At 51.4% G+C, this 27,494-nt stretch overlaps 1 protein-coding gene across 5 annotated transcripts; it reads right to left on the bottom strand.

Annotated features, from left to right (window-relative positions):
* RCC1L (RCC1 like) lies at positions 1–27,494 on the bottom strand. Of its 5 annotated transcripts, none has more exons than XM_081819601.1 (11): positions 27,113–27,492; positions 21,619–21,748; positions 18,218–18,346; positions 17,076–17,142; positions 15,965–16,016; positions 15,110–15,194; positions 13,123–13,304; positions 9,208–9,317; positions 8,195–8,368; positions 6,257–6,342; positions 1–733 (listed from the first exon to the last, which is right to left on the bottom strand). In XM_081819601.1, exons 1-11 carry the CDS (start codon positions 27,431–27,433, stop codon positions 510–512), a joined length of 1,560 nt encoding a protein of 519 aa, XP_081675727.1. In that variant the 5' UTR covers positions 27,434–27,492; the 3' UTR covers positions 1–509. The 5 variants fall into 5 exon arrangements, 4 of the variants coding, with proteins under 4 accessions (XP_081675727.1, XP_081675729.1, XP_081675730.1 ...); XM_081819603.1 differs by having other exon boundaries at positions 8,191–8,368; positions 9,208–9,295; XM_081819604.1 differs by having other exon boundaries at positions 9,208–9,295; positions 27,113–27,491.

Genomic DNA, 27,494 nt, shown 5'->3' with positions numbered 1-27,494 from the left:
TAAAAAGGCAGAAAATAGACTTTATTCTAAAAGAGATTTTTCAAAGACGTTTTTAAACGGAAGGCCAAGTTTATGGTACTACCTCAAATTGTTTTCCACAATTTCTCAATCTCTTCTCCGAGGCTGGCCCTCCAGCCAAGCTTTTGCGGGGGGTGTTCGGTGCACAAGAACCTGGCCTCGCTCTAACTCCTGCAGGGGCTTCTCAGCCTGGCTCCCTCAGTCAGGCTGGGGCTCGCCCTGATGCCCACACGCCCACCATGAGCTCTGCTGTGGTCGGAGGCTTACAGAAGCCCACCCGGCCACTAGAGTCCGTCGGGCCACCTTTAAGAACAAACAAAATGGCATGCCGGAGAGCTAAGCTTCCCCCAGACCAGCTGCTCGGGTCAGTAATAGGGATCCCTCTCACTGGTGCTTGGCCTGATGAGGACAGCCATCCCGTGGTGAATGCAGCAGGTCTCACCCTCAGCCGGAGAGGGGCCCTGAGTCCCGGGACTTCCCGTCCGTTCTTGCTAAGGGCACTGACAGAGAGCATCACGCGTCACCAAGGGCCCGGATCCTCTCTGACCCCCAGCAAGAGCCCCGCCGGGGGCCTCTGCCAAGCAGTCCCAGTGGTTCTGAGGCCGGGTTCCGGGCTCCAGCGGGTCAGGGAGGGGCTTCAGACGAAAGACTTGGCCAGAGTCACCATGTGATCCACACCACACGCCACATCCACGGGCTCCCCAGGCATGGTCACCTGCAAAACAAGACCCAGCACAGCGTGAGGGGACATGGTTTGGAGGAGGCCCAACCTGGGCCTGAGCCTGGCTCTGCCTCTTGGTGGGTGACTTACCCCCCCCCCAGAGATGGGGATGCTTCCACCCAGCCGGCAGGGCAGTTCCGATGAGCACGCGAACAGTCACCCCAGCGTCCCACCCAGCCAATGGCAGACATGATTCTTCCTACCCACCCATTGGAGAGGCTGCTGGAGCCCGCAGCTCCCCCAGAGGCTACTCCCCCCTGTGCACGACCCCGCCAGAGGTCAACACCTGCTCCCGAGGCAGGAGCTCAGTGACCTTTCCTCGGGGTCACCCCAGGGCTGCCTGGAGCGCAAGAAACCCCTGCTCTGGGAAGGAGGCCCCCGGCCGGCACCTTCAGCCGCGCGCGCCATCAGCCTCAGCTCCGGGCCGGCTGTTTCCCGAACGATGTGCACCCTCGAGGAGGGAGGTCTACTGTGTCGCAGAGGGGGCCACAGGCCCTGCGGGCAGTCCTGCCAACAGCGCCCACCCATGGGAGCAGCCCTAAGGCCGATGTAGAGGCTCCGGCCGGCCTTTAAAATGACTCTCGCTGCCGAACAGGCTGGCCCTGGAGACGGCCGCCCCAGCCGGCCCCAGGTGTGCCCACGACACCAGGACTTCCACGTCCCCAGAGCCCGGCCGGTTCTCCAGAGGAGGGGTGCTTGTCTTCCTCTGGTTAGACTGTTACTATCGTTATTTTCAATAGGTAAGACCCTCTCATGGCTACATCAATTAAAAGATATTAAATCCCTTTTTTTCTTCTGATTTTATTTTTAAGTAATCTCTACACCCACCGTGGGGCTCGAACTCACAGCCCCGAGATCAAGAGTCATGCGCTCCGCCCACTGAGCCGGGCAGGCGCCCCGGTATTAGGTACGTTTTAACCCCCCCACCGTCGGCATCTGCCCCTGTATTCCCACCTTCCCTCTGAACTGGAAACCCCTTCTAACTGGTTTCCGCTGTCCCTCCCGAGGTTCCTGAGGCAAGCATGAGCAGCACAGGCGAGAACCGTGTTTCTCAGAGGGCAGCTTGTAAGTCACTAATCATGCCGGGCCGAGCGCTCGGACGCTTGCAGGATGCGGACACTGCTGTTCAGTCCGTGCAGATCCCAACTCGACCCCCCCCCCCCCGGGGCCCTGCTCTGCCAGGCAGCGGGAGAGCTGGAACGGGCATCTGTCACAGCCTGTGGATGTAGTGAGCGGGCCGGGGGCGGGGCCTCATCCAGACGGTCTGGCCTGAACACCACGGACGGCGGCGGTGACCCCAGACCCCGGGGCCTGCAGCGCGGGGAGACAAGTCCGTTAAGGGCTCTGGGCCACCGGGCAAATGGATGCTGGCGAGCGAGCCGTGCTGCCTGCCCCTCCGTCCCTAAACCAACGTGCTTAGCGACGCCTATCACAGAAATCGCTGAACAAACGCGCAGCAGTGGCCCCCGGTTCCTCGCCAAGGCCTGAAGGTGCAGGAAGCGTTCCAGGCTGGCCACGGAAGCAGCAGGAAATGCACCGCTCTGTGGTGACGGGCCCAGGTGAACTCCTAGCAACCTCCCCGGGCCATTAGAGCGCGCGATCTTGACCTTCCTGGGGAGACTGCTGCCCGCGGCGCTCCCCAGGCCCCACGCTGCGGCACTTAAGCACCCCTGTCCTCGTCCCCGAGTGCTCTGGCCATGAGAGCCCCAGCAGAGTAACCACCTGGCCCTGGTTGGCGGGCCGGGAGGATGGTCGCGGCCGAGCCTGGCCTCGGAGCCCGCTCGGCCCCCGCGGTCCCCGCTCCCCCCGGCGCGCGGGCTCTCGGTCTCTGACGGTCTCTGAACGGAGTCCAAGACGACACTGCGCTCGGGCATGGGTGCGACGCATCCTCGTCCGGGTGAAATGAAGCGTCTCTTCTAAACCAATTTACACTCGCTACATTCTTGCAAAGGGAAACAGTTCCAAAAACTGCACCACGACCAGCCTGAAGGACTCGTTACACACTCTTACAAGTTTGAGCGGCATCAGGAATGTCCCTCTTCACGACGACAAGGTCTTAAACGCCCCCAGGAGAAAGGTGGGGGGCTGAGAAGGAGCCCTGAACTGGCTGCTCCCTGACTTGGCTGCATCTGCAAGTTCCTTCACGGCCCCGACACATCTGCTCCCCGAGGCACCCCGCCTGGGGCCCGGGGCCGTGTGGGAAGGGGCCAGGCAGCCAGAGGGCCTGCCAGCCCGTGCGCCCCAACCCAAGCCGGTCCGACCCGAGGGCGTGCGGCGAGGGGCTGCAGAGTCTGCAGGCAGAGCCCCCAGTTCACGTCGCAGCCCCACCTGCCACGTGGCCGTGAGACAGGGCAGCCCCGCCGATGCCTGAGGTCAGCGACCACAGCTGCAGGCCGGGGGGCGGGGGGGGGGGCGTTTCGTGGGCTGTCCTGAGGATGGAAGGAAAGCAAGACGCCGGCACACGGGACAGCACTGCTGCCCCTCAGACAGGGGTGGGTGATGGGGGAAGGCCATTCCAACGCTTGCCCCGGGGGCCTAATCCGGTAGTGCCACCAGGTAGGTCGGAGGGGGCCCCTGTAGAGACCTGGGGGGCATGTCCCCGCCTCCTCCCCACCACTGGGGACCTGATTCTCCAACTCTGGGCCCTCGCAGGGGAGGGCAGCATGGTGAAATGTCAAGTCAGACACACCAGAGTCTGACTCTGGGCCCTGCCTCTTACGGGATGAGTGGCCTTGAAGAGCTCACTGACCCACCGAGCTCTGTGTCAGTGCGCGACAGGTTAACCTCCAGGAAAGCTTCTGGAAGGAGAGGTTTGAGTCGGGGCGGGGGAGGGCGCAGGTGTCACTCGCTGGGCCTTCAGACCTTCAAAGCAGCCCCGGCTCTGGGGCTCTGGGAATAACTAGTTAGTGCCATTGTAGGAGCTACAAATAGGGCTTTACTCTTTTTTTCCCCCTTCTTGGAATACTTTTAAAGTGATATAACAGTTCTCCCACCAAAGATTAATAAGAAAATACAAATTTTTAAAGAATAAAAATTACCTGTCGTTAAAAAAAAAGAGTGCAAAAGAATAGAATGGACTAAGATCCCACTACCCAACATGAGGCGAATCTGATCTTTAAGGAATCCAACCCCGCTGATCCCAAACCCAGTTCGGGCCACCACCATCCCCCAGAGCCCAGGCTGACAGCTCCGCGCCCCCAGAGCACGGCAAGGGCCAGGTCCTCAGCACCACGCTGGAAGGTGCTCTCCTCGGCTGGTCCTCCCAACCCCACAAGCACAGAGGGCTCAGCCAGTGTGCCAAGGGGAACAGCTGTCGGGGACACGGCCTGGGTGTCCCCTCCCTGACAGCAGGGGTACAGGGAGCGACATTCCCAGAGGGCCACTTGGCGAGTAAGGAGTCCACGGAGGGGGGCTCTGGTCTGAACAGCAAGTGGCCTCGGCACCCGGGTGGTTCCGGCCCCACAGTGGGCACCAACCCCCGGCCATTTGGACAGGACAGTGAGATCAGATTCCAAATCTTATTGCATGGGTGATCTTCACTGTAATGTGGGGGAAAGGGAAGCAGGTGGGGAGCCCCCCACACCCGGCACAACGGTCGTGCATCCAAAACCCAGCCGCTCTGCCGCTCGCCAAGCTTCTCCTCGGCGAGAAGTGAGGAACTACCACGACAGCGAGAGGGGTCTCCACACCATCGACGCTCGCAGCACCTGCCCTGCCCCCCATTGTCCACCAAGCGGCTGCCCATTCCTTGCCTGTAAGGGGGATCCCGGGCTGGGGACTAGTGAGCGAGCACCAACCAGTCTGCGCCCAACCCCGGTCCACAACCATTTCTTTCTAGCAAACAGAAAGCCCCCATTCTGACCTGTTTTCTTAGAGACGGCACCTCCAGTTTTTATAAAGGGGTCAGGGCCTACCGAGGTCACTAGGAACCAGGACAGCCCACGGCCAAGGGAAACAATGCCCCAAATATGGAGGCCTTGAAACGTCTTACAGCGGGTTTTTGACAGACAAATCCTGATTTTATTTAAGTTATACACTGCTTTTGCATTTTCACATGAGGTTTTAAAAAAATGCTTTACACGATTTCAAAACACGCTATTAAAATCCAACCTGCAAAGAAGATACTTAAGCACGTGCGTGCACATGCCTCTCGACGCAGAGACTACGTCTGGAAGGAAACATAAGAGACCAGTACCAGTGGCTGCCTCCGGGACAAGAGATAGGAGACTTATTTTTCATAATACCTCTTGTACCACGTACATATGTTCCGTTTGCAAAAATATGAAGAGCTTTTTGTTCTGTTTTGTTTTAGGAGAACTTATAAACAATACTAAGATAAACTACAATTTAGGAAAGAACCTTTTTCCCCTTTAATTTTTAAATGAGCCTCTTTTTGTATAATTGCATCCTCTCCCTAAGGAAAGCTTTTATTTTTTTACTTTGGTGGCTGTGGTAAGGCACTCTAAATATTAAACATCCTGCTCTCTTTTTTTTTTTTAATTTTTTTATTCTTATGTTAATCCCCGTACGTTACATCATTAGTTTTAGATTTTTAGATGTAGTGTTCCATGATTCATTGTTTGTGCACAACACCCAGTGCTCCATGCAGAACGTGCCCTCCTCAATACCCACCACCAGGCTAACCCATCCTCCCACCCCCCTCCCCTCTAGAACCCTCAGTTTGTTTTTCAGAGTCCATCGTCTCTCATGGTTCGTCCACCCCTCCGAATTCCCCCGCTTCATTCTTCCCCTCCCGCTACCTTCTTCTTTTTTTTTTTCTTAACATATATTGCATTATTTGTTTCAGAGGTACAGATCTGAGATTCAACAGTCTTGCACAATTCACAGCGCTTACCAGAGCACATACCCTCCCCAGTGTCTATCACCCAGTCACCCCATCCCTCCCACCCCACCCCACACTCCAGCAACCCTCAGTTTGTTTCCTGCAATTAAGAATTCCTCATATCAGTGAGGTCATATGATACATGTCTTTCTCTGACTTATTTCGCTCAACATAATACCCCATCCTGCTCTCTTTTCACTTCGCTGTAAAACATTCCTCCACACAGGCCTCTGTAAACAGCTCCTGGCGCACCAACTTCGTCATTTCCAATCTGTCCCTCTCAGGGCCTCACGGCGCCCGGCCTGCATACGGCCTGCTCCTCTCTGGGGCGCTGGCGTGCCTCTGTTTCCCCACTCCACGTGCCCACGGACAGCCTGTAACAAGGCTTCTTCCAGGGCGCCGAGGGACTGGAACCCTCAGCCAGGCTGCTCCCCGCTCCGGCAGGCTGCTCGCTCAGCAGGCCCCGGGACAGAGCTAAGGGCAGTGAGCCATGAGCTGGGCGCCTGCTCGGGCTCCTCACCATGACGGGGCCTCCCCTGAAGCCGCGGGGCAGGAGGGGGCAGCCAGGACAGGAGAGGGGGAGCCGTTCCCAGAGCCCTGGCGCTGGCCCAGCTGCACACTGATGGAGCCCCGCGCGGCGGGTGCACCCTCAAGCCCGCCCTGCACAGCCTTACCCTCCACGGGAAATACTGGTCTTCCAGGCGACCGATGCCCAGGCACCCTCGGATGTTCTTGCCCCACACAAACAGCTCTCCTTTGTCTGCAAAGAAAGGAAAATGGTAGTTTGGTTGGGGCTAGACCAAGAGCAAGTCTCCAGGAGGAGGGTCATGAGAACAGGCCTTCTAGAACCAGGAACCAACAGGGCCCTCTGTTCAATTTCAATTTCTACCCAGCCTTAATGCTTTCCTTTGAATGGATGCACGCTGCGTCCGTCACGCGGGGGACTGGTGCAGGCGCGGTGCTCTGGGGCCAGGCGGCTCCACACACAGCCCGCTCTGCTTGCCCCTTCTGCACACCCCCTTCTCAAAGCCTGACAGCTGAGCCCCTCTCGAGCCCAGGTCACGCCCTGACTGGGTGAGAAGCAGGACGATCTGTCATTCCTTGTCTGCTTTCCGTATCCTGGGACCATTGGGTCAAGAGATACAGTGACCAGCGCCTCTGTGGGCCAGGTCTTCATCCATGTGCCAGGAGCTGGGACAGGGCAGCGACTGAACACGCACGGTCCCTGTCCTCATGGGGCTGTGGCGAGTCACAGAGCAAGACCCAGACACTTGAGCAAACCTCACTGTAAAAATGGATGTTTACAAATTATAAAAAGTGCCACGAGGGAGGAGGACAGCCCAGCAGACTGAAGGCAGAGGGGGGCCCTGGGAATGCCAACCTGCAGGACGGGCCCCCAGCCCTGGCAGGGCACCACCCACAGCCCCTTTGTTATGAGCAGTCTCAGCCCTCTGATCTCACCATCCTCCTCGGTCCTCCCCCCTCAGATTTTATCTGTTCAACAGAACAATTCAGTCTGCCCCCCCCCGCAAAAAAACGTGAGCAGACCTCAGGGTAAACCGACCGACGCCAACCCCCAGCTGGCAGGATGCAAATGCTGGGCCCACAGACGCGGCAGAAACCCCAGCTCTGGCACTCCCCCTTCTAAGGGGCAGTAACCAGCACGTGGAGGGTGGCCACCGGGTCCTGGGGAAAATCAATGGGACCCACAGCGGCCACAAGGCATGACAGCAAACAGAAAACAGTCCACTGCAGTCGAACACTTCGTATAAATTTCCAAGAATGTGACTCTGCGCAGAGTTTAAGCCCGGAAATATCCTGGAAAATAGATCTTTGTTGCCTCCAGAATTCGGCCATACGGATTCTCATTGGCTCAAGCAAAACAGCTTCAAAAAACTCCTGTGACTCAGAACGACCCAAACTCAACATCCCAGCCCAGCTGTTTCAAAAGAAAACAATTACTTCCCATGAAATGAGAAGATTTTCTAATCGCAAGGAAACCGCGAATTTACTTGAGAATCACAACGTGAAATGAATTTAGTTCAATCTGACTGTTAAGTCAGCGACAGAGCGGCAAACCGAACCAGCAACGCTCACCGAGGTGGAGTAAGACACAGTGGATACGCCAGCCAGACGCCCGCGAGTCACGGGATATTTGATGGCTTTGTAATCTGGCAACGCTTTGCGAAAACCTCCATCGTGGCCTCTGATCCCTCTGGAGGACTCGGGCAGACTGGCCTCCGAGAAACCACAGGATGGGCTTCCAGACCCACCTCCTGCCGTCCCACACATCACCTCCTGGTTACCCACCGTGGATTCGCCAGACCCCTCTGCAGCCGTCTGCTGGTACCCCTCTCCTACCACCAACTGGCGCCCTCTTGAGGAAACTCGCTTTACCGTTAGCCTGACCACAAGCCAAATGAACCAAAAACACAGGACTCCAGGATGAAGAGAAATGCACATCACAGGACCTCAAGGCCAAGCAACTCGTGGCTTAGCCGCTCTCTGGAAGGGTCCACACAGAGAAGGGAGAGTGCAGCGTGAGGCTGCGGCTTCACCTGACACAGCTAAGCTCTGCCAGCCCCCAGGGTTGCTCGGGCTTGGCCACTTACTGGTCAGGGCAGCAAAGTGGCTGAGGCCACATCGGATGAGGGAAACGTGGACTTCCGGGTTGAACTCCGTCAGGCCGAAGAGAGTGGGCGGGATCACCTCGGGAAGCGCACTTTCCACAAGGTTCGGTCCTTTCCCAAGAATTCCGTAGCCCCAGACGAAAACCTGTCCTTCTCCTGCGTTAGAGCACAGTGGTCAGTCAGGCGAACCAAGCACAGCCCGCCCTCACTGGAAATTCAGACCGCACCACCAAGATCCACTGTATCCACGCGGATGGGTTTTTTTTTCCCCCCTCCTTGCTTGGCAAGAACACACGGACAGAGATCTAAAATCATGTTTCTTCTCTCCTCTTTCCAATTCTCGCCTGTGGTGGACGTCTAGCCAGCTAACCCATCTCAGGACACAAACTTCCCACATCCGGAGCGTAACTGGGACGGGCCCGGGTCATCTGTCACTCAGCAGCCGGGCGAGCACAGGGGAGGCTCAGAAGGACGATTTTTCCCACACAGATGTTCTGCGTTTCACACCGATTGTGAGAGCAAGCCAAGTACACAACCAACCTCTGGCCAGATTCCTAAAAGTCTCAGAAATGAGTATTTTGGTCATAGGTTTAATGCTCCTCAGCGGTGCCAGACATGTAGTCCCAGGGCCATGGGCCTCGGTATCCACACCTGACGGCCCTTCTCCTCTCTGCCCTTCTCTCTTCTCTTCTGGCACAGCCTCCCTGGGGAAGGCAGGGCTGAGTCTCCGGCCCAGGCGAAGGGAGAGGCAGGAGCAGATCCCAGAGGTCTGCTATTATTACAGAGGTTGGAAGGACTCGGCCCCGTCACCGTCTATTTGTCTACATCTGAATCATGGCTACTATCCTTCTGTCAAGAACGTCACCCTCACCGTCTATGAAACTGAGCCCAGTCTAACCAGGCCTTCCCACAGCCAAGACTCCGGTGGCCCCTGAGCCGTGCCCCACCCAACCCACCTAGAGCTCCCCGACGAAGCGCCCGCAGGAGGGTCTCACCATTTAACACGGCACATCCTGTACCACCACACGCGGCCTGCTTCACCTTCCCCACTCCTGAGAAGGGCAAGCACCGGGGGACGTTCACCTGAATCCAAACCAGAGCCACACTGTTAGGAAGACAAACCAGCGAGAACTCGGAAATGCTCTGTCTCGTGTGCAAAGTAGAGAAGTCCCAGTTCGCTGACACAATCTATAAGTATTTCCTGAACGTCCAAGACACACTAAAGATCTAACCAGGTGCTGGGATTCAACAGGGAGGAAGTGACTTGGTCCCTCTCTCAGAGCGGAGTCCAGTGGAAAAGGTAAGAGGCCAGCCAAAATTAACCCCAAATTAATTTGCACTGAATGCAATGAAGTAGAGTCCAGGGTCTCAGAGAGTGAATGTCGGGGAACCTGATCGAGTTTGCGGGGAGGAGCATCAGGGAAGGACCTGGAAGGCTTCATTTTATCCTGGGACCTCAAGGATGAGCAGGGGTGACCAGGAGTGGAGCTGGCCCGTGCGTGGGGCAAGGGGTGAGCGGGCCGCCTTCAGGGGGCCTGAACAAGGTCAGAGAGGCTGAAGTGGAAGCCTGAGGGGAGATATAGAGCCCAGGTCGGCAGGAGGTCGTGGACCCCGGTAAGGAATTAGTTTTTCTCCTGAGCACAATGGGGAGCCAGCAGGGGTACTAAGAAGAGGAGGATTTCCAGAGGCCATGTGAGGGGACCTGGGACACAGTGGAAGACTGGGGTGTGGGTGATGCGCAAGTCACTGTGCCCAGAGACAGCCGAGTGGAAATGTCTGGGGATATAGACGTGTGGACCCCCGAAGAGCAGTCTGGGTGGAGAGCGGGAAGTCCACACGGGGAGTCTGCAGGTGGAGGCCGCATGGGTCGGGTGGAAGGACAGACGGGGAGGGACCAGTGGAGAAGGAGAGGTTGGAGCTGTGGGGAAGAAGGCCCAGCAGATGGAGGAGGGCTCCTGAGAAGGCGGGAGGAGACGGGACCCGGGACGTAGGGAGGAGAATCGCGTCACAGGGGAAGCCTGGAGGGTAGAGGACTCAGAGTGGGAAACTGAGGGCACTCGTATCTGATAGCATATGTTTTCTCTATGAATCGGGCCAGATCTGCTGCCGAGAACGAGAGACACGAGGGTCAAGGGTTTGCAGAATGAAGTGTGGCCAACTCAGCTTTCCAGCGGGATTTGGTCTTGGTGCCTCTACTGAGGAATAAATCTGGAGACCCCTGGATTCCTGACCCACAGAAACTGTGAGACAATAAATGTGTGTTGGGTGCAATCACGAAGTGCTGGGGTCATCTGTTATGCAGGGGTAACAGTGCCATGACCCCCGGATCTGTCCGCCACAGGAAGGCTGTGGGGGACAGGTTCTCAGGACTTGGGAGCAGGAAGAGCAACAATTTTCCTGAACACGTTATTTGTTTATCTTATAGAAACAATGAATCATTTAAATGGGCTTGTTTTCTTCTCTGCTTTGGCTTAACTGGGAAGCTCAGAACCGTATCTGCCACAGCTTCTAGCCACTGGGCCGGACCACAGGGAATGCTTCTCCTCATCCTGTTCGCTGACCTTTAGTTTCCCTCTGGGCTGATCTCTTTATTAATACATATTTAAGGGGCGCCTGGGTGATGCGGTCAGTTAAGCGACCGACTCTCAGTTTCAGCTCAGGTCGTGATCTCAGGGTCTTGGGATCGAGCCCCGTTTCAGGCTCCGTGCACAGCAGGGAGTCTGCTTGAGATTCTCTCTCTCTCTCTTTCCCCCTCTGCCCCCCACCCACTCTCTTGCCCTCTCAAATGAATAAATCTTTAAAAAATAAATATTTAAAACCTTCTGTATGTTGTCAGAAGTTTGACAGTATTAAGGAATAAAGTGTATTTTTTAATTAGTCCTTATCTTTTAGAGAGACATATGTAAACTTTTATGGATAATATATGACATCTGGGGGTGCCTGAGTGGTTCAGTCGTTAAGCATCTGCCGTTGGCTGAGGTCATGACCCCAGGGTCATGGGCTCGAGCCCCACATCAGGCTCCCGGCTTGGTGGGAAGCCTGCTTCTCCCTCTCCCACTCCCCCTGCTTGTGTTCCCTCTTTATCTCTGTCAAATAAATAAATAAAATCTTTAAAGAAAAAAAAAAATATGACGTCTGGGATTTACTGCAAAATAATCCAGGGCAGGGGCACCTGGGTGGCTCAGTCAGTTAAGCGACCGACTCTCAGTTTCAGCTCAGGTCGTGATCTCAGGGTCTTGGGGTCGAACCCCCGTGTCAGGCTCCGTGCATAGCAAGGAATCTGCTTGAGATTCCCTCTCTCCCTCTCCCTCTTCTGTTCTCTCTCTCTAAAATAAATAAATAAATCTTTAAAAAAAATACATATTTAAAACCCTCTGTATATGTCAGAAGTTTAATAGTATTAAGGAATAAAGTATATTTTTTAAATAGTCCTAATCTTTTAGAGAGACATATAGAAACTTTTATGGATAAAATATGATGGGGCGCCTGGGTGGCTCGGTTGGTTGGGCGACTGCCTTCGGCTCGGGTCATGATCCCGGAGTCCCTGGATCGAGTCCCGCATCGGGCTCCCTGCTCAGCGGGGAGCCTGCTTCTCCCTCTGACCCTCCCCCCTCTCATGTGCTCTCTCTCATTCTCTCTCCCTCTCAAATAAATAAATAAAATCTTTAAAAAAAAAAAAAATATGATGTCTGGGATTTACTGCAAAATAATCCAGGGCAGGGGCACCTGGGTGGCTCAGTTGGTTGAGGTCCGACTCTTGGTTTCAGCTCAGATCGTGATCTCAGGGTCTTGGGATCGAGCCCCACGTCAGGCTCCACACTCCGCAAGGAGCATGCTTGAGATTCTCTCTCTCTCCCTCTCTCCTGCCCACCCCCTTGCACATGCTCTCTCTCTCTCTAAAAAAAAAATCCAGGGCAGAGAAGCAGATAGCAACAAAAACTGGCCATTAGGGGTATGGGGTTGTTTTTTGGGGGGGAAGGAGGGTAAAGAAAATGTTCTGGAATTAGATGGCTGCACAACTCAAGACTACACTAAAAACCACTAAATTCTACACTTGAAAATGGTGAATTGTGTCTCGGGTTTCTGAGTGGGGGTGGGGTTTGGTTTTGTCTGTTCTTTTAAATAGGCCCTTAGTTGAGAACTGTTGAACGCAGGTGAGAGATACATGGAGATTCATCATGCAGTGAGCTCTACTTTTTGTTTTCACCTGTGACTCCCCTTCATGCTTAAACCCTGCCTTACTGTACGGAGGCTGGCTCCCTTCGGTGAGAAGGCGGGGGCGGTGGGGACAGGCCACAGGCAGTGGTTCCTGAAGTCCTGTGCGTGTCCTGCTGCCTGGGGGGCGGGGAGGGGGGCACGTGCACACTTGTGACCTGCACGCTCTGTGTGGCAGGAATATACACGGCAACAGGAAGCGCATGGGGACACCATGGGAGCTCCTACCCCTTTCAGACTGGGACGGGGCGCACAGGCGCACCCAACGGCCTGCTCTAAGGACTACCGCACTGGAGGCTGGAGAACCATGGCTTTGACCCCCAGCTTTCGTTCCAGACTCTGAGCAGCTGGCCAGGAAGAGGCGGTCTTACAGGTGACTGGGCCTAAACTGCACATCCCACGTAACACTTCGCTGAAGAGGCTTTTGTTTTCTTTAAAGATTTATTTATTTGAGAAAGAGAGTGAGCGCGGGCACACGCACACAAGCAGGAAAGGGGCAGGGGGCGAGGGAAAGAATCGCCAGCAGTCTCCCGACAGAGCACGGGGCCCACGACCCTGAGATCAGGACATGAGCTGCAATCAAGAGTCGGACACCCAACCAACCGAGCCGCCCAGGCGCCCCTGAAGAACCTCATAAACGCCCGTAACCCTCTGTAATTCCAAACCTCCCGGGCGGCGCTGTGAGCGACCCGTACCTGTGTGGAGTCGGTGACGGCGGCCAGCTGCAGGTACTCCGAGTTCCCCCAACCGAAGAGGCCGCCCTCAGCAGACACGGCCAGGCAGCAATCGCCGTGGGTGGCCACCTGCACGACGTGCACTCCGGCCAGGTCCCCGGCCAGCTTGGTGGGCACGCTGGTGATACGGTAGTGACCCAGACCTGCCACAACGGCCAAGCATTACTCCCAGCTACTGACTCTGGGAACAGACACTTCCACCGGCTTCCTACATGCCGAGCACAGTGTCAAACGCTTTACAAGGAGCAGCTCGGCAAGGCTGATCTGGTCCTCTGCGCGCGCTATGGCTTCCTTCTCCACGCTCTCTCAGAGGAGGAACGAACAGAAGAGTGAGCGTTTATTTTTAAAACCGTGGAGGCTTTCTAAGTCTGATTCAAGTTAGAAACGTTGACGAGACAGAACAGCATGACACAATGAGGCCTGGGGACCCTATGAGAATACACACATGGAATGCTGCAACAAGCGATCTCCAATGCACTGTCGTTGGGCTTACCAGAGAATAAAGGAAATCACTCAGAGCCCATCCCACCCCCCACAACACCCCCCAAAATAACAGTAAGCCGAAACTAGCTCACTGGCATGGTAGACAGTGAACAGGGGAAAAGGCAGGGCGGGCCAGAGGCTATCGGGACACATGTCACCATCCGCATGTGACAGAAGGAGAGCCCCGGGCAGCAGACCAGGGCAGATCGCACACCCCCGACTCCCTGCTTTAAACCAGGCTTCCACAATGGGACCCAGGGCAACGTCAGACTCGAAGCACCCCTTAGCAACAGGCAAAAGCCAACCTGAACCCCCTCTGGAGGAAAGCATCTCCATTTAGGCCCTTCCAGTTTCCGCAAGTTCAATTCAACGAAATAGGAGCCCACGGTCAAAAGTTACTCAACACACAAGGAAAGACGCCCCTGTGAGTCAGAGTAAACCAAACCAACAAAATAAAAAAAAGAACTGGGGGCAATGTTTAAAGAAACAAAAGCAGGAATAAGAGACTATCGAAAATGGCCAGGTAAATCTGAAAAGGAAGCGATAAGCAATGAAAAAAATACAGTTAAAATTCAAAACTGAAGCGGATGGACAAAAAGGCAAGCCCCACTCTGGGAAAAAACACGTGTGACACTAGAATCACAAAAAATACAGGGACAGGATAAAAAATGCCTAAAAATTAACAGGAAAAAGATAAATAAGTCAGCAAATGGGCAAAGAACAGAGTGCATGTTTCGGAAGACAGAAAATAAGCCAGGCCTGTGAACTTATAAAAAGATGGTCACTCTCAGGGACACCTGGGTGGCTCAGTCGGTTAAGCGTCTGCCTTGGGCTCAGGTCATGATCCCAGGGTCCTGGTACTGAGTCCCGCATCGGGCTCCCCACTCAGCAGTGAGCCCGCTTCTCCCGCTGCCTGCCCCTCCCCCCGCTTGTGCGCGCTCTCTCTCTCTCTAACAAATAAATAAATAAAATCTTTAAAAAAAAGTTTGGTTTGTTGTTTTTGGTTTTGTTTTGTTTTGTTTTTCTTAATAACTCAAATTGGGAAGGATTACAAAAGAAAGGAACAGGATACTGAGATAGAATCTGCAAGGGAGGAGGACAATCATTTTAGGAAGGATGGCCCAGAAAGACTTCCCGGAAGAGATGGACACCCAAGATGAGGCCTAACGGATGAAAAGGAGAGCGAAGACAGGCATTCCAGGCAAGGTCGGCTTGTGTCAAGGCCCTCTGGCTACAAGAGGAGGCCGGCTCCAGGAAGTGACTGCAGGGGGCCTGCACGGCTGGACGCCAAGCCCAGCAAGGAAGGGCAGGGAGGCCACAGGAAGTGTCACCTGTGATAGCTAGTTTCTGGAATGGCACCGGGAAACTGTCAACCATGGTCATCTCCAGCAAGCGGGGCTTTCACTTTTCACCCTACAGCTCACAGCTCCCTAGTGCACCATCCCCGGGGGGAAGGGCCTACTACCTGTTTGCCCGTCGGCGCCCCAGCCACAAGAGTAGACTTCTCCTTTGTCCGTCAGGAACAGGCTATGGTCCTGGCCACAAACCACCTGTCAGACAAACAGCGGTGAGGCTAAAGAGAAATCCTTGGAAGCCCAGTGTCCTGGTCGATCGATGGACCCAAAGCTCCCCACATTCCCTACCACTCCCAAGCGGCGAGCCAGCCGGGCCCAACAGGCTGCCCTGCACGGCCTCCACATCTTATTCTTGCTCAGTCCCCTCCTCCATAAGCCTCACTCCTCCCCATTCCCCTCCTCAGCCTCCCTACTGGCCTCCGATCTTTGTCACTAGCTCCCCATCTTCCCTTCCAAGCCCTCAGGCTGCCCCCTCCTTCTACCATAACACCTTTCCTACCACCCAGCCCTGGTCTATCTGATACACGCCTCTGCCATCTCCCACGATGCCTTCTCCCCCTCCCACTCCACCCCTGGGAGACTTAACAATTCTCCTTCTGTGCTCTCAGGGCCCTTCCTGTAAGCATCCGCTTATGTATTTAAGTATTTATTGTAAGTACTGACCATGTGCCAGGCTCTGCACCGAGCAAGATATGGACAGCCTGGGACACACACAGCTAGCTTAACCTGTGCCGCCCCCTTAGAGTGTTAGCCCCCCAAACCTTATTAAACTCTGTACCCCCATAACCTAGTGGAAACCAATACCCTCCTGACCTACAGGAGGCAGGCAATAATTTTTACTAAAATAGTTTATTAATTGAGATAATTGCCCTAACCAATTTGCCATCATCCCACCCCCCCACCTTTCACCCCTGCAAAGGCACCCCCAAGGGCTAGATGAGTGGCTCTCAGCATGTGCCTCTTACCTGGACCACCTGCCCATCGAAGTCCTGCATTCTGTTGACTTTGTGACTTTCGCTGAAGCCAGGAGCAATTTAGGTCAGGAGCAATTTAGGGAGAAGCAAGAGATATGGTCAAGGTAAAAGCACTGTGTAGTTCTGCCCCCGCCCATCACCCCTAACTGACGGACCCCACATGCATACAGTTAACTGTTAGGGAAACTCTCAAAGTCAAATATAGGGCAGAGGAAGGCCTAAGCATGGGAGCAAAACAAAACAACAACCCTTTGGTGATTTTTTTTTTTTTTAAATAGGCTCCATGCCCAATGTGGGGCTCAAACTCATAACCCCAAGATCAAGAGTCGCATGCTCTACGGACTGAGCCAACCAGGTGCCCCCCCACCGCCTCGGGTGATTTTTTTTTTTTAAGATTTTATTTATTTATTTGTCAGAGAGACAGAGAGAGAGTGCACAAGCAGGGGGAGCGGCAGAGGGAGAAGCAGGTTCCCACTGAGCAGGGAGCCCAATGTAGGGCTTGATCCCAGGACCCTGGGATCATGACCTGAGCCAAAGGCAGATGCTTAACAGACCGAGCCATCCAGGTGTCCCCCACCTTTGGGGATTTTAATATGCTGTCAGAGGTGAGACTTGTATTTAGACCCAACAGCATAATGTGAGGAAGGAGAGGGGAATTTTTTTAAAGACCAAAATAAATAAGGGTCTGGCTCAATGGGTAGAGCGTGCGACTCTTGATTTCGGGGCTGAGTCTGAGCCCCACGTTGGGTGTAGAGATTACTTAAAAATAAAATCTTGGGGAAAAAAAAAACACTGAAATAAATAAGAATGGAACAGAGAAGAATTTTTAAAGTCAATCAAATTGGTAAATATAAAAAACTAATTCAAAAGAAGTTCTACACACCACAATCAACACCCGACCTCCCTCCCTTCCACCAAGCTACCATATGGAGCTCAACCCGCAATGGAACAATACCCTCCACAGCTTTCCAGTGACTTCTCACCGCCCCTCTCAAGCAGGGGGAAGAGTGCCATTTCCTGCTCTGTGGGTCTATCACTTAGTAACCACACGAGAAATGTTAAATGCTTAACACGATTTGGGGAAGTCCTTTGGGGAACTCACCTGTAAATTTCATTTTCGACCACGTTTCTTCCACACTGCCCGTAAGAATTGTTTCCCATGCTGAAGACTGAAGAGGAACACCACCAGTGAAATCAGCTCTGCAGGTTCATGGGATCCCAGAATGTGAGGCCTTGCAAGGGGGTCTCAGAAGTGGTCTTAGTCCAACCACTCACCCTAAGCGCCCGGTTTCCCTGACACCCCCAGCCTTTGCAGACACGCCCACAGGTGTGCTGGGGCCTGGCCCTGCAGCAACAGCCTGGGCCACTTTGACGGTCCCCTCTGCCTTCCCCTGCAGGTCCTTGTTCCACCTCTCACAAATGCCACGTTCCGAGCCAAGCACCCCCTGGGGAAGGCCCCAGAACCCCCACTCCCTGGACCTGTCACCAGAGGGCAAGTTGCCCTCCATGCCAAAGGTACTCTCTTTTTTTTTTTTTAAAGATTTTATTTATTTATTTGACAGAGAGAGACACAGAGAGAGAGGGAACACAAGCAGGGGCAGAGGGAGAGGGAGAAGCAGCTTCCCACCGAGCAGGGAGCCCGACACAAGGCTCGATCCCAGGACCCTGGGATCATGACCCGAGCCGAAGGCAGACGCTTAACGACTGAGCCACCCAGGCGCCCTGCCAAAGCTGCTCTTGAAAGAGTTCCTGAACACCACCTTTGCCTTTTCCCACAAAGCACACTTAGCCAGAAAATGAAATTGGAAACATTTAGTCAAGAGGGCCTTTCCCTGGAAACAATCACTCTTCGGGAGAGTCCGTGTTATGTGGACTCTGAAAGCCCAACAGCTGAAAAAGTGCTAGCAAACAGGCTCCTTTCACAACACAAAACACCATCTACACGCACAGCCCGGCTCAGTGACTTCACGGCAAAGCAAGTGGGTGGGAGGCCTTGCTAAGGCGACCTGGTGCGCACTGTCACATTTATAAATACCTGAGGTTTTCGAAGAATCGCAGAGAGCAGAGAACATAAAAGAGCTGGCAGGATCTGCCCAATGTGGTGATCTTGAGCCATCCTCCCGATTTGCTCGGGAAATGCCAGGAGCCTCACTAACTACATGTGGTTCCATCAAACGAACCAGCTTCAAGCCAAGGCCAAGGGGTCCCCCCCACCCTCCATGAACCTGGAACAGGCCAACTCACCTCCTTCACGGTCTGTCAGGATGAGAGAGTGGGCTCTGCCACAGGAGACCTGCAGCACCTGCGTCTCCTGAGGTCTGTCCAGAGGTAGTGGGACAGGCGAGGGCTCCAGAACATACTCATATCCCCTGGCTGAAAGAACGTGCAGGTTCACGACGCGTCACACGGACAGAGAGTCACAGCATCATGCTGTCCGACCCCCACACCGCCCCACAGTCACAGATCAGAGTGACTCATCAAGGCACATAAGCTAGTGGCAGAGCTAAGACGAGAGCCCCAGGCCCCAGGTCCGGACCCGCTGCACCCCACTGGCTCCAATGAGCCTTCCCGTGTCAATTAACACCATTTGCATCTAAGGAGAATGAAGGCATTTTCCTCCTGTAAGACCCACTAACCGGTAACGATACCGCTTGTATTAAAAAGTGGGGAAAAGAATATGTAGAAGCATCTGCTTGCATATGCATTACATCTCTCCAGAAGGAGAAACTGGAAACTGTTAACACAGGTTGTCTTCAGGGAGAAAAACTGTACGGCTGGGAGGACAGAGGCAGAAAGCAGCCTTTTCACCATATACTCTACTGCACCTGTAGGATTCTGAAGTATGCAAATAAGCTCTCTAGTCAAAAAAGAAAATTTTAGGGGCGCCTGGCTGGCTCGGTCGGTAGAGCATGAGACTCTTGATCTCAGGCTCGTGAGCTCGAGCCCCATGTTGAATATAGAGATTACTTTGAAAATAAAATAAAATCTTTAAAATTAAACTTTTCTTAATGAATTTGTTAATTAATTACAGTAAGCTCTACACCCAACGTGGGGCTCAAACTCATGACCCTGAGATCCTGGAGTTGCACACTCTACCAACTGAGCCACCCAAGTGCCCCTGAAAATTTTGATTTTTAAGTAAGGGGAAAGTTTCTTAGAAGTCACTCTACAGACAGTGTTAGCGTACACATCTCCTATTACTATCTGCATAGACCCCTAAGGGCCTGGGAAGCAGTAAATATGTATCATTTAAGCGGAACCTGGCAGTAAATACAGCTATCAGGAACTTAAACAGAACCACAGCAAACTCCAGACTGGAGAATTCTATAGGATAAACAGTGTGATTTTTTTTTTTTTTTTAGTTTTTTAAAGATTTTATCTTTAAGTAATCTCTACACCCACTGTAGGGCTCGAACCCACAACCCCGAAATCAAGAGTCGCACACTTCACCAACTGAACCAGCCAGGCGTCCCTCTTCTCTTTTCTTCCCTTTTTTTTTTTTTAAAAAAAAGTAAGCCTTTATTTCTTTGTTTCACAAATACAGTTGGCTGAGTTGGTTGCCAATATAATTTTTTCAGTAAATAAGCTTCAAAAAAAAAAAGATTAAATAGACTTAAAAGACTTTTAAAAGTCTTAGCAACTGGGGTGCCTGGCTGGCCCAGTCGGTAGAGCATGGGACTCTTGATCTCAGGGCCCTGAGTTCAAGCCCCACGTTGGGTGCGGAACCTACTTTAAAAAAAATAAAAAATAAAGGGGTGCCTTGGTGGCTCAGTCATTGGGCGTCTGCCTTCGGCTCAGGTCACGATCCCAGGGTCCTGGGATCGAGCCCCGCATTGGGCTCCCTGCTCCGCGGGAGGCCTGCTTCTCCCTCTCCCATTCCCCCTGCTTGTGTTCCCTCTCTCACTGTGTCTCTCTCTGTCAAATAAAATCTTAAAAAATAATAATAATAAATAAATAAAATAAAAATAAAAATTTTATCAACTGATTGCAACATCTGGACCTTATCTGGATACTAATTCAAACGAATTTTTAAAAAATAAAATAAAAATCTAGGGCACCTGGGTGGCTCAGTTGGTTATGCAACTGCCTTCGGCTCAGGTCATGATCCCAGGATCCTGGGATCGAGTCCCGCGTTGGGCTCCCTGCTCGGCAGGGAGTCTCCTTTTCCCTCTGACCCTCCTCCCCCTCATGCTCTCTGTCTCATTCTCTCTCTCTCAAAAAAATAAAAATCTTAAAAAAAATAAAATAAAATAAAAATCTAATGACATTTATGAGATAACTGACAATTTGACCACTGACTGGATATTGGGTAACATAAAGGGATTATATTGTTCATTATTTTTAGGTGTGAAATGATGTTGCATTTACTGTTTTTTTAAGGTCCTTATTTTTTTTTTTAATTTTCTTTATTTATTTGAGAGAGAAAGAGCACAAGTAGGCAGAGCGGCAGGCAGAGGGAGAGGGAGAAGCAGGCTCCCTACGGAGCAGAGAGCCTGATGCAGACTTGATCCCAGGACCCTGGGGCCATGACCTGAGCCAAAGGCAGACGCTTAACCAACTGAGCCACCCAGGCGCCCCAAGGTCCTTATTTTTTTTTTTTAGATACGTACTGAAATATTTACTAATGAAATTAATAATGCTGGGAGTTGCTTAAAATTATTGAGGGGAAGGTACAGGAAATGAACAAAACCAAACTGGCTGAGTTGGTAACTGACGCTGGCATGCCTTACACGACTCTGTCCATTTCTGTGTATACCTAAACATCCTCCCAATGAAAGGTATAACAAATGCAATGTGGCATCTTATAGCTAAAAGAGACTTCAGTACTGACTTATAAAAGAATTTTGAGAGCTTGTTTGGAGGTTCTCGCAGGGGAGCACAGCTACTCGTATACCCTTGACCGAAGAACGGTCCTCCTCTATAGGGCAAGGTCAGCAGAAAATACACACTGATCAAAACTGTGCAAAAATGTATTTGCATATGAATAAGGAAACAAGAAAAAAAATGAAAAGGTTTATCCAGACAGTAAAGATACTGTCCAGTACAGCCATCCCCCCTTATCCATGTGGGATACATTCCAAGATCCCCAATGGATGCCTGAAACTACAGATAGGACCAAACCCCATATACACTACATTTTTTCTTTTGCATATCTATCTATGATAAAGTTTAATTTATAAATCAGGCGAGGTGCCTGGGTGGCTTGGACAGTTAAGCATCCAACTCTTGATTTCAGTTTGGGTCATGATCTCAGAGTCCTGGGATCGTGCCCCACATCAGGCTCCATGCTCAGTGCGGAGTCTGCTTTGGGGTTTTCTCTCTCCCTCTCCCTCCGCACACACACACACACACTCTCCCTCTCTCTCAAACAAATAAATAAATAACATCTTTAAAAAAAGTTTATAAGTCAGGCACAATAAGAGAAACATTTTTACTTATCAGCAAAGGCTCTTTTGCCTAAAGGTTTAGTGTTATTACCAAAGAGGCTGACAAACAATCTATTCCAGATGGTCCCAAATAACATCCGTGTAAGACTCCATCTCTTCTGTTCTGCTAGTCTGGTTTATGTCACCATATTCTTGAAAACAAAAGGGAACTCCTTCATACCAATCACAGCACAGAGAAGCCAACATCAGCACACTCACTTTTATCTTTGCGGCTCCTCTGAAATCCAAGCTGGGAATCTTTGTTGAGCCCCATACCCCAAACTTTAGTCACATCCTTAGTTTTAGAGGATAGCAGTGTGAATCCATAGCCACAGGCAACAGATGAAATCTGAAAAAGAGTTCCCATAAAGCATGAATTGATTTGTGATATCAAGTTTTCTCCGCAATAAATGACAGGCTGTTTGCCCAATCAAAGAACACATAGTATTGGGGCACCTGGGTGGCTCAGTCAGTTAAGCATCTGCTTTTGGCTCAGGTCATGATCCCAGGATCCTGGGATCGAGCCCTGCGTCAGGCTCCCTGCTCAGCAGGGAGTCTGCTTCTCCCTCTCTCTCTCTTCCCCTCTCCCCACTTGTGTGTGTGCACGCGCACACTGTCTCTCTCTCTCTCTCCCCCTCAAATAAATAAAATCTTAAAAAAAAAAAAAAAAAATTTCAGGGATGGAGAAATCAAAGGCAAATAAACCGAGAAAAGTTTATTTGTAAAAGACTGCTAGAACTTCAGGTAACAGGGAGGGGTGCCTGGCTGGCTCAGTCAGAAGAGCTTGCAACTCTTAATCTCGGGGTTGTGAGTTTGAGCCCCACGTTGTGTGTAGAGACTACTTAAATAAATAAAACTTAAAAAAAAGGGGGGGGAAGAAGAAGAAACAAGAACTTCAGGCAACAACAGCAGGAATCTGCAGACTTCCCGTCTGGGGTGCTCCATCAACTCCAACTCAGTCAGCACATATGTTTTTTGTGGGGTTTTGGGGTTTGTTTGTTTGTTTGTTTTAAGATTTTATTTATTTATTTGTCAGAGAGAGAGAGAGCACAAGCAGGGGAAGCAGCAGACAGAGGGAGAAACAGGCTTCCCGAGGAGCAGGGAGCCCGGTGCGGGACTCCATGCCAGGACTCTGAGATCATGACCTGAGCCGAAGGCAGACACTTAAACAACTGGGCCACCCAAGCGTCCCAAGCACATATGTTTTAAAATGGCAGGGTTGACCATGAAAACCATCAACTTTGTTGCCACTTACTTTGGGGTAGAAGGTGAAAACTCATGCCCATAGTGAACTCAGTAGGAAACAAACAAGGAAAATCCACAACTTGACCAGTCTGAGGTTATAATCCTGACCAGGGCAAGAGGAGAGGCAGACCAGGCAGCAGTGTAACGGAAAGCTCCTAGAAGTAAAATTGCCACAGAAGGCTCTGCACACATCCACGGCTGATTGGGGAACTCTGTGAGTGAACACGGGAGACCTGAGGACCCAGCACCAAGTAAAGCTGAAGGAGACTTGAGAACAGCGTGATCTTTGAATGTGGTCCCCAACCTTTACACAGAATCAAAGGTAGAAAGCAGAAACCTTACAAGCTTAAACCCAAATCACTGGCTGACCATAAAGGTATGCAGACAGAGGGCAACACTCAAGAAGCCAAGCTAAGGAAAGGGAGAGGGGGGGGTGGGGGGGGAAAGACACAAATCAATAACTTGAACAAAGGTATTAGTGGCCATGCACAGCATGGAAGTCTGATTCTATATGTGAAGTCCACAAAAGTTACTAAAAAAAAAAGAAAAAACCAACAAACAAAAAAACCTCAAGGGAAAAATATGATTCCAAAACTATAAAATATCACCAAAAAGTCCAGTTTTACCAAAAAGTACAAGACATGCAAAGAAACAAGAAAGTGTGACCTACACTGAAGGGACAAAAGCAGCCAACAGAAACTGACAGTAAGTGGACCCAGATGTTGGATTTATTAAAGACTTCAATAAACTATTGTTCAAAGAATATTTTTTTTAAAGATTTTATTTATTTATTTGACAGAGAGATACACAGTGAGAGCAGGAACACAAGCAGGGGGAGCGGGAGAGGGAGAAGCAGGCTTCCTGCAGAGCGGGGAGCCCGATGCAGGGCTGGATCCCAGGACCCCGGGATCATGACCTGAGCCGAAGGCAGATGCTTAACGACTGAGCCACCCAGGAGCCCCCAAAGAATATTTTTAAAACCATGTTTAGGAGGCGCCTGGATGGCTCAGTCGGTTAGGTGTCTGCCTTCAGCTCAGGTCATGATCCCAGGGTCCGGGGATTGAGTCCCGAGTTGGGCTCCCTGCTCAGCTGGGAGCCTGCTCCTCCCTCTGCCTGCTTCCTCCTCTGCCTGCCACTCCCCCTGCTTGTGCTCTCTCTCTGACAAATAAATAAAATCTTTAAAAATAAATAAATAAAATAAAATAAATAAAAAATAAAGCCATGTTTAAAAAACTCAAAGAAGGAATGCCTGGCGGGCTCAGTCCGTAGAGCATGCAACTCTTTTTTTTTTTTTTTTTAAGATTTTAATTATTTATTCATGAGAGATAGAGAGAGAGAGAGGCAGAGGGAGAAGCAGGCTTCCCACGGAGCAGGGAGCCCGATGCGGGACTCGATCCCAGGACCCTGGAATCATGACCTGAGCCGAAGGCAGACGCTTAACCATCTGAGCCACCCAGGCGCCCGCGCATGCAACTCTTGATCTCAGGGTTGTGAGTTCGAGCCCCACGTTGGGGGTAGAGATTACTCAAAATAAATAATTAATAAAATCTTTAAAATATAAAATTTATAGAGACCTAAAGGAAAATATGACGACAATGTCTTCACAACTATGGAATTTGAATACAGAAATAAAAACATTAAAAAGCTAAATGGAATTTCTAGAGTTGTAAAATACAGTAACCAAAATAAAGAATTCACTAACAGGCTCAGAAGCAAATTTGAGATGACAGAAGAAAGAAGCAGTTAACCTGAAGAAATATCAACTGAGATTATTCATTCTGAAGATCAGGATAAAAAAAAAGAATAGTGACTCAGAGACCTATGACCTATGAGACAATATCAAGTGTATCAACATCTATGTAATGAGAACCCCAGGAAGGCAAGAGAGAAAGGACAGAAAAAAATGCTTAAAATAATGACAGAAGGGGCGCCTGGGTGGTTCAGTCGCTGGGCGTCTGCCTTCGGCTCAGGTCGTGATCCCAGGGTCCTGGGATCCAGCCCCGCATTGGGCTCCTTGCTCCGCAGGAAGCCTGCTTCTCCCTCTCGCGCTCCCCCTGCTTGTGTTCCCTCTCTCGCTGTGTCTCTCTCTGTCAAATAAATAAAATCTTTAAAAAAAATAAAATAAAATAATGACAGAAAACTTACCAAATTTTATGAAAAACATAAATCTACAGATCAAAGTTACTCAACAAGTCACAGTTAAACTGTTAACAAGTCTATCGCCATACCAGCCTGAAGGCGCCGGATCTCGTCTATCTCGGAAGGAGAAAAATCTTGAAAGTATCAAAAGAAAATGGACTCATCAAGGACAAGAGAACAACAATAAGATTAATAGCTAAGTTCTTATCAGAAACAAGGGAGACCAGAAACCAGAATGACATATTCAAAGTGCTGAAAAGATAAAAACTGTCCACCAAGAATTAATTCTGTAAGCAGCGGGGCGCCTGGGTGGCTCCGTCGTTAAGCGTCTGCCTTCGGCTCAGGTCATGATCCCAGGGTCCTGGGATTGAGCCCCGCATTGGGCTCCCTGCTTAGCCAGGTGCCTGCTTCTCCCTCTCCCACTCCCCCTGCTTGTGTTCCTTCTCTCGCTGTGCCTCTCTGTCTCTCTGTCAAAATAAATAAAATCTTAAAAAAAAAATTTTTTTAATTCTGTAAGCAGCAAAGCTATCCTTAAATAAAGACCTTCCCAGGGGCACCTGGGTGGCTCAGTCAGTTAAGCGGCTGCCTTCGGCTCAGGTCATGATCCCAGGGTCCTGGGATCGAGTCCCACATCGGGCTCCCCCTTCTCTGTGGGGAGCCTGCTTCTCCCTCTGCCTCTGCCTGCCACTCCCCCCGCTTGTGCTCATTCTCTCTGTCAAATAAATAAATAAAATCTTTAAAAAAAAAAAAAAGAAAAGAAATAAAGACCTTCCCAAACAAAGAATTCAGCAAACCTGCCTTGACAAGTACTGAAGGAGTCCTTCAGGCTGAAAGGAAATGACAGGAAATGGTAACAAAAAAAGAAAAAAAAATCAGAAGAAATGAAGAGCACCAGCTAAAGTAATTATAAAGGTAACTAGAAATCACTGCATGAATATCTTTTGTCTTTTTGTCTCTTAAATGATTCAAAAGACAACTGCATAAAATAATAACTATAAAGTTGTATTACTGGGCTTAAAATGTAAATATATATCACAATAACCCCACAAGGGAGAGAGGAGGAACTGGAGCTTTGTTGGAACAAAGTTGCTATAGTTTGTTTTTGTTTTTGTTTCCAGAATTAGGTCACTAATAACCTAACACAGACTGTGCTAAATTAAGATACATATTGTAATCCCAAGAAAAACCTCAAATATAGGGCAAAACACCCAACAAAGGAATTTAAAAGGTACCCCAAAATACCTATTTAACACAAAAGAAGGCAGCAAAGGACGAACAGAGAAACCAAAGACCTAAAGAAATAAATAGCAAGATGGCAGATGTGATCCAACCATATCAGTAATGACATTAAAAGGACACGGACTGAGTGATATCAGTGAAAATGGTGGAGCAAAGAGAACACTGGCCAACGTCAGAATCATTTTTTTCAGAACTCTGGAAATCAACCAAAGACCTTAAAACAATCTAGGGAATGTTTACTCGAGAAAAGCAGCTGAGTCTCAGTAAGAACAGCAAGCTTTGCAGCATTTCAACTTGACCTATTCCCATCCACCTCTGCTCAGCTCTGCAGTAGCTCTGAAAGGCAACAGCTCACAACCACAGCGAAAACCGGCAGTCTAGCAGCCACTGGAAGAGGCAGAAAGGGTGCGGAGGAACTTCAAAGCTCCATTTCCAGAGCATTCTCATCTGATCTGTCTGGTGGATCTGTCTGGTGGTTCCCTGGAAGACCCCATGCACAAGGCTCTATTTATTTGACCTGACCCAGATACCACGCAGGGCAAACAGCCTTTTTCCCCCAGGGATATTTGCTGAAAACAATCAGCAGCTAACGATGAACACTGCAGCTGCCTGAGGTGGTGGACAGCAGTTGGAGCAAATAATAGGTCCACCAAGAAGTTACTAACTTGACCTGACATCAACTCCGCCCAGACAACAGCAGAATACACATCCCTTTCAAGCACACATGGAACATTGTCCAGAGAAGACCATATGCTGGCCTATAAAACAAAGTCTCAATACATTTAAAAGGGCTGAAATTAAAGAAAGTATATTCTGTAACCACAACGAAATTAAACTGTGACTGTGGTGATAACCCCGACTCCGGGGGTGACGTGCCAATGACGCCTGTCTGGGCCGAAAGGGGCACGTTTCGGCCACTCGTTAAATGTGAGCAGCGCCCTAACGCCCTCCCCTCCCGGGCCTGCAGCCCGCTCGAGGGTCCTCCTCCCCGACATTGGACCACCCAGCCTCCCAACTTCTCGCAGAGGGCCTCGGGGAGCAGTGGCGGAGGCCGGAGGGTGCGACGGAGGGACAGAGCCCCGGCCCGCACCTTCTGGTCCAGCTCCAGGCGGTAGGGCACGGGCTGGATCCTGCGGGGCGGCCGCGAGCCGGCGCGGTGCTTGGGCCCAGCGCTGGGCAGCACGAAGGTGGGCACGCCCAGCGCCCCGGAGAAGCTGAAGCCCCACACGAAGATGCGGTCGGCACGGGCAGCCCGCTCGCCCACGTACTGGAACACGGGTGCGTCCGCCTCGCGCAAGCTCCGCGAGCGCCCGGCCGCCGTCCGGTGCCCTCGCCCCGGCCTCAGCCCTGGGCCCGGCCCGCTCAGCTGCCTCCCCAGCCGAGCCCCGGCCGCCAGCGCCGCCAGCGCCATCCTCCGCTCCACGCCTCAGCGCCTCCTGGACGCCGCCATCTTGGGTGACCCTTGACCCCAC

The sequence above is a fragment of the Leptonychotes weddellii genome, chromosome 5 (genome assembly GCF_054177405.1).
Source record: "Leptonychotes weddellii isolate Sample4059 chromosome 5, ASM5417740v2, whole genome shotgun sequence".
Taxonomy (NCBI): Eukaryota; Metazoa; Chordata; class Mammalia; order Carnivora; family Phocidae; genus Leptonychotes; species Leptonychotes weddellii.
The sequence above is the reverse complement of the archived record's forward strand: the minus strand, read 5'-3'. Positions and strand labels throughout refer to the sequence as shown.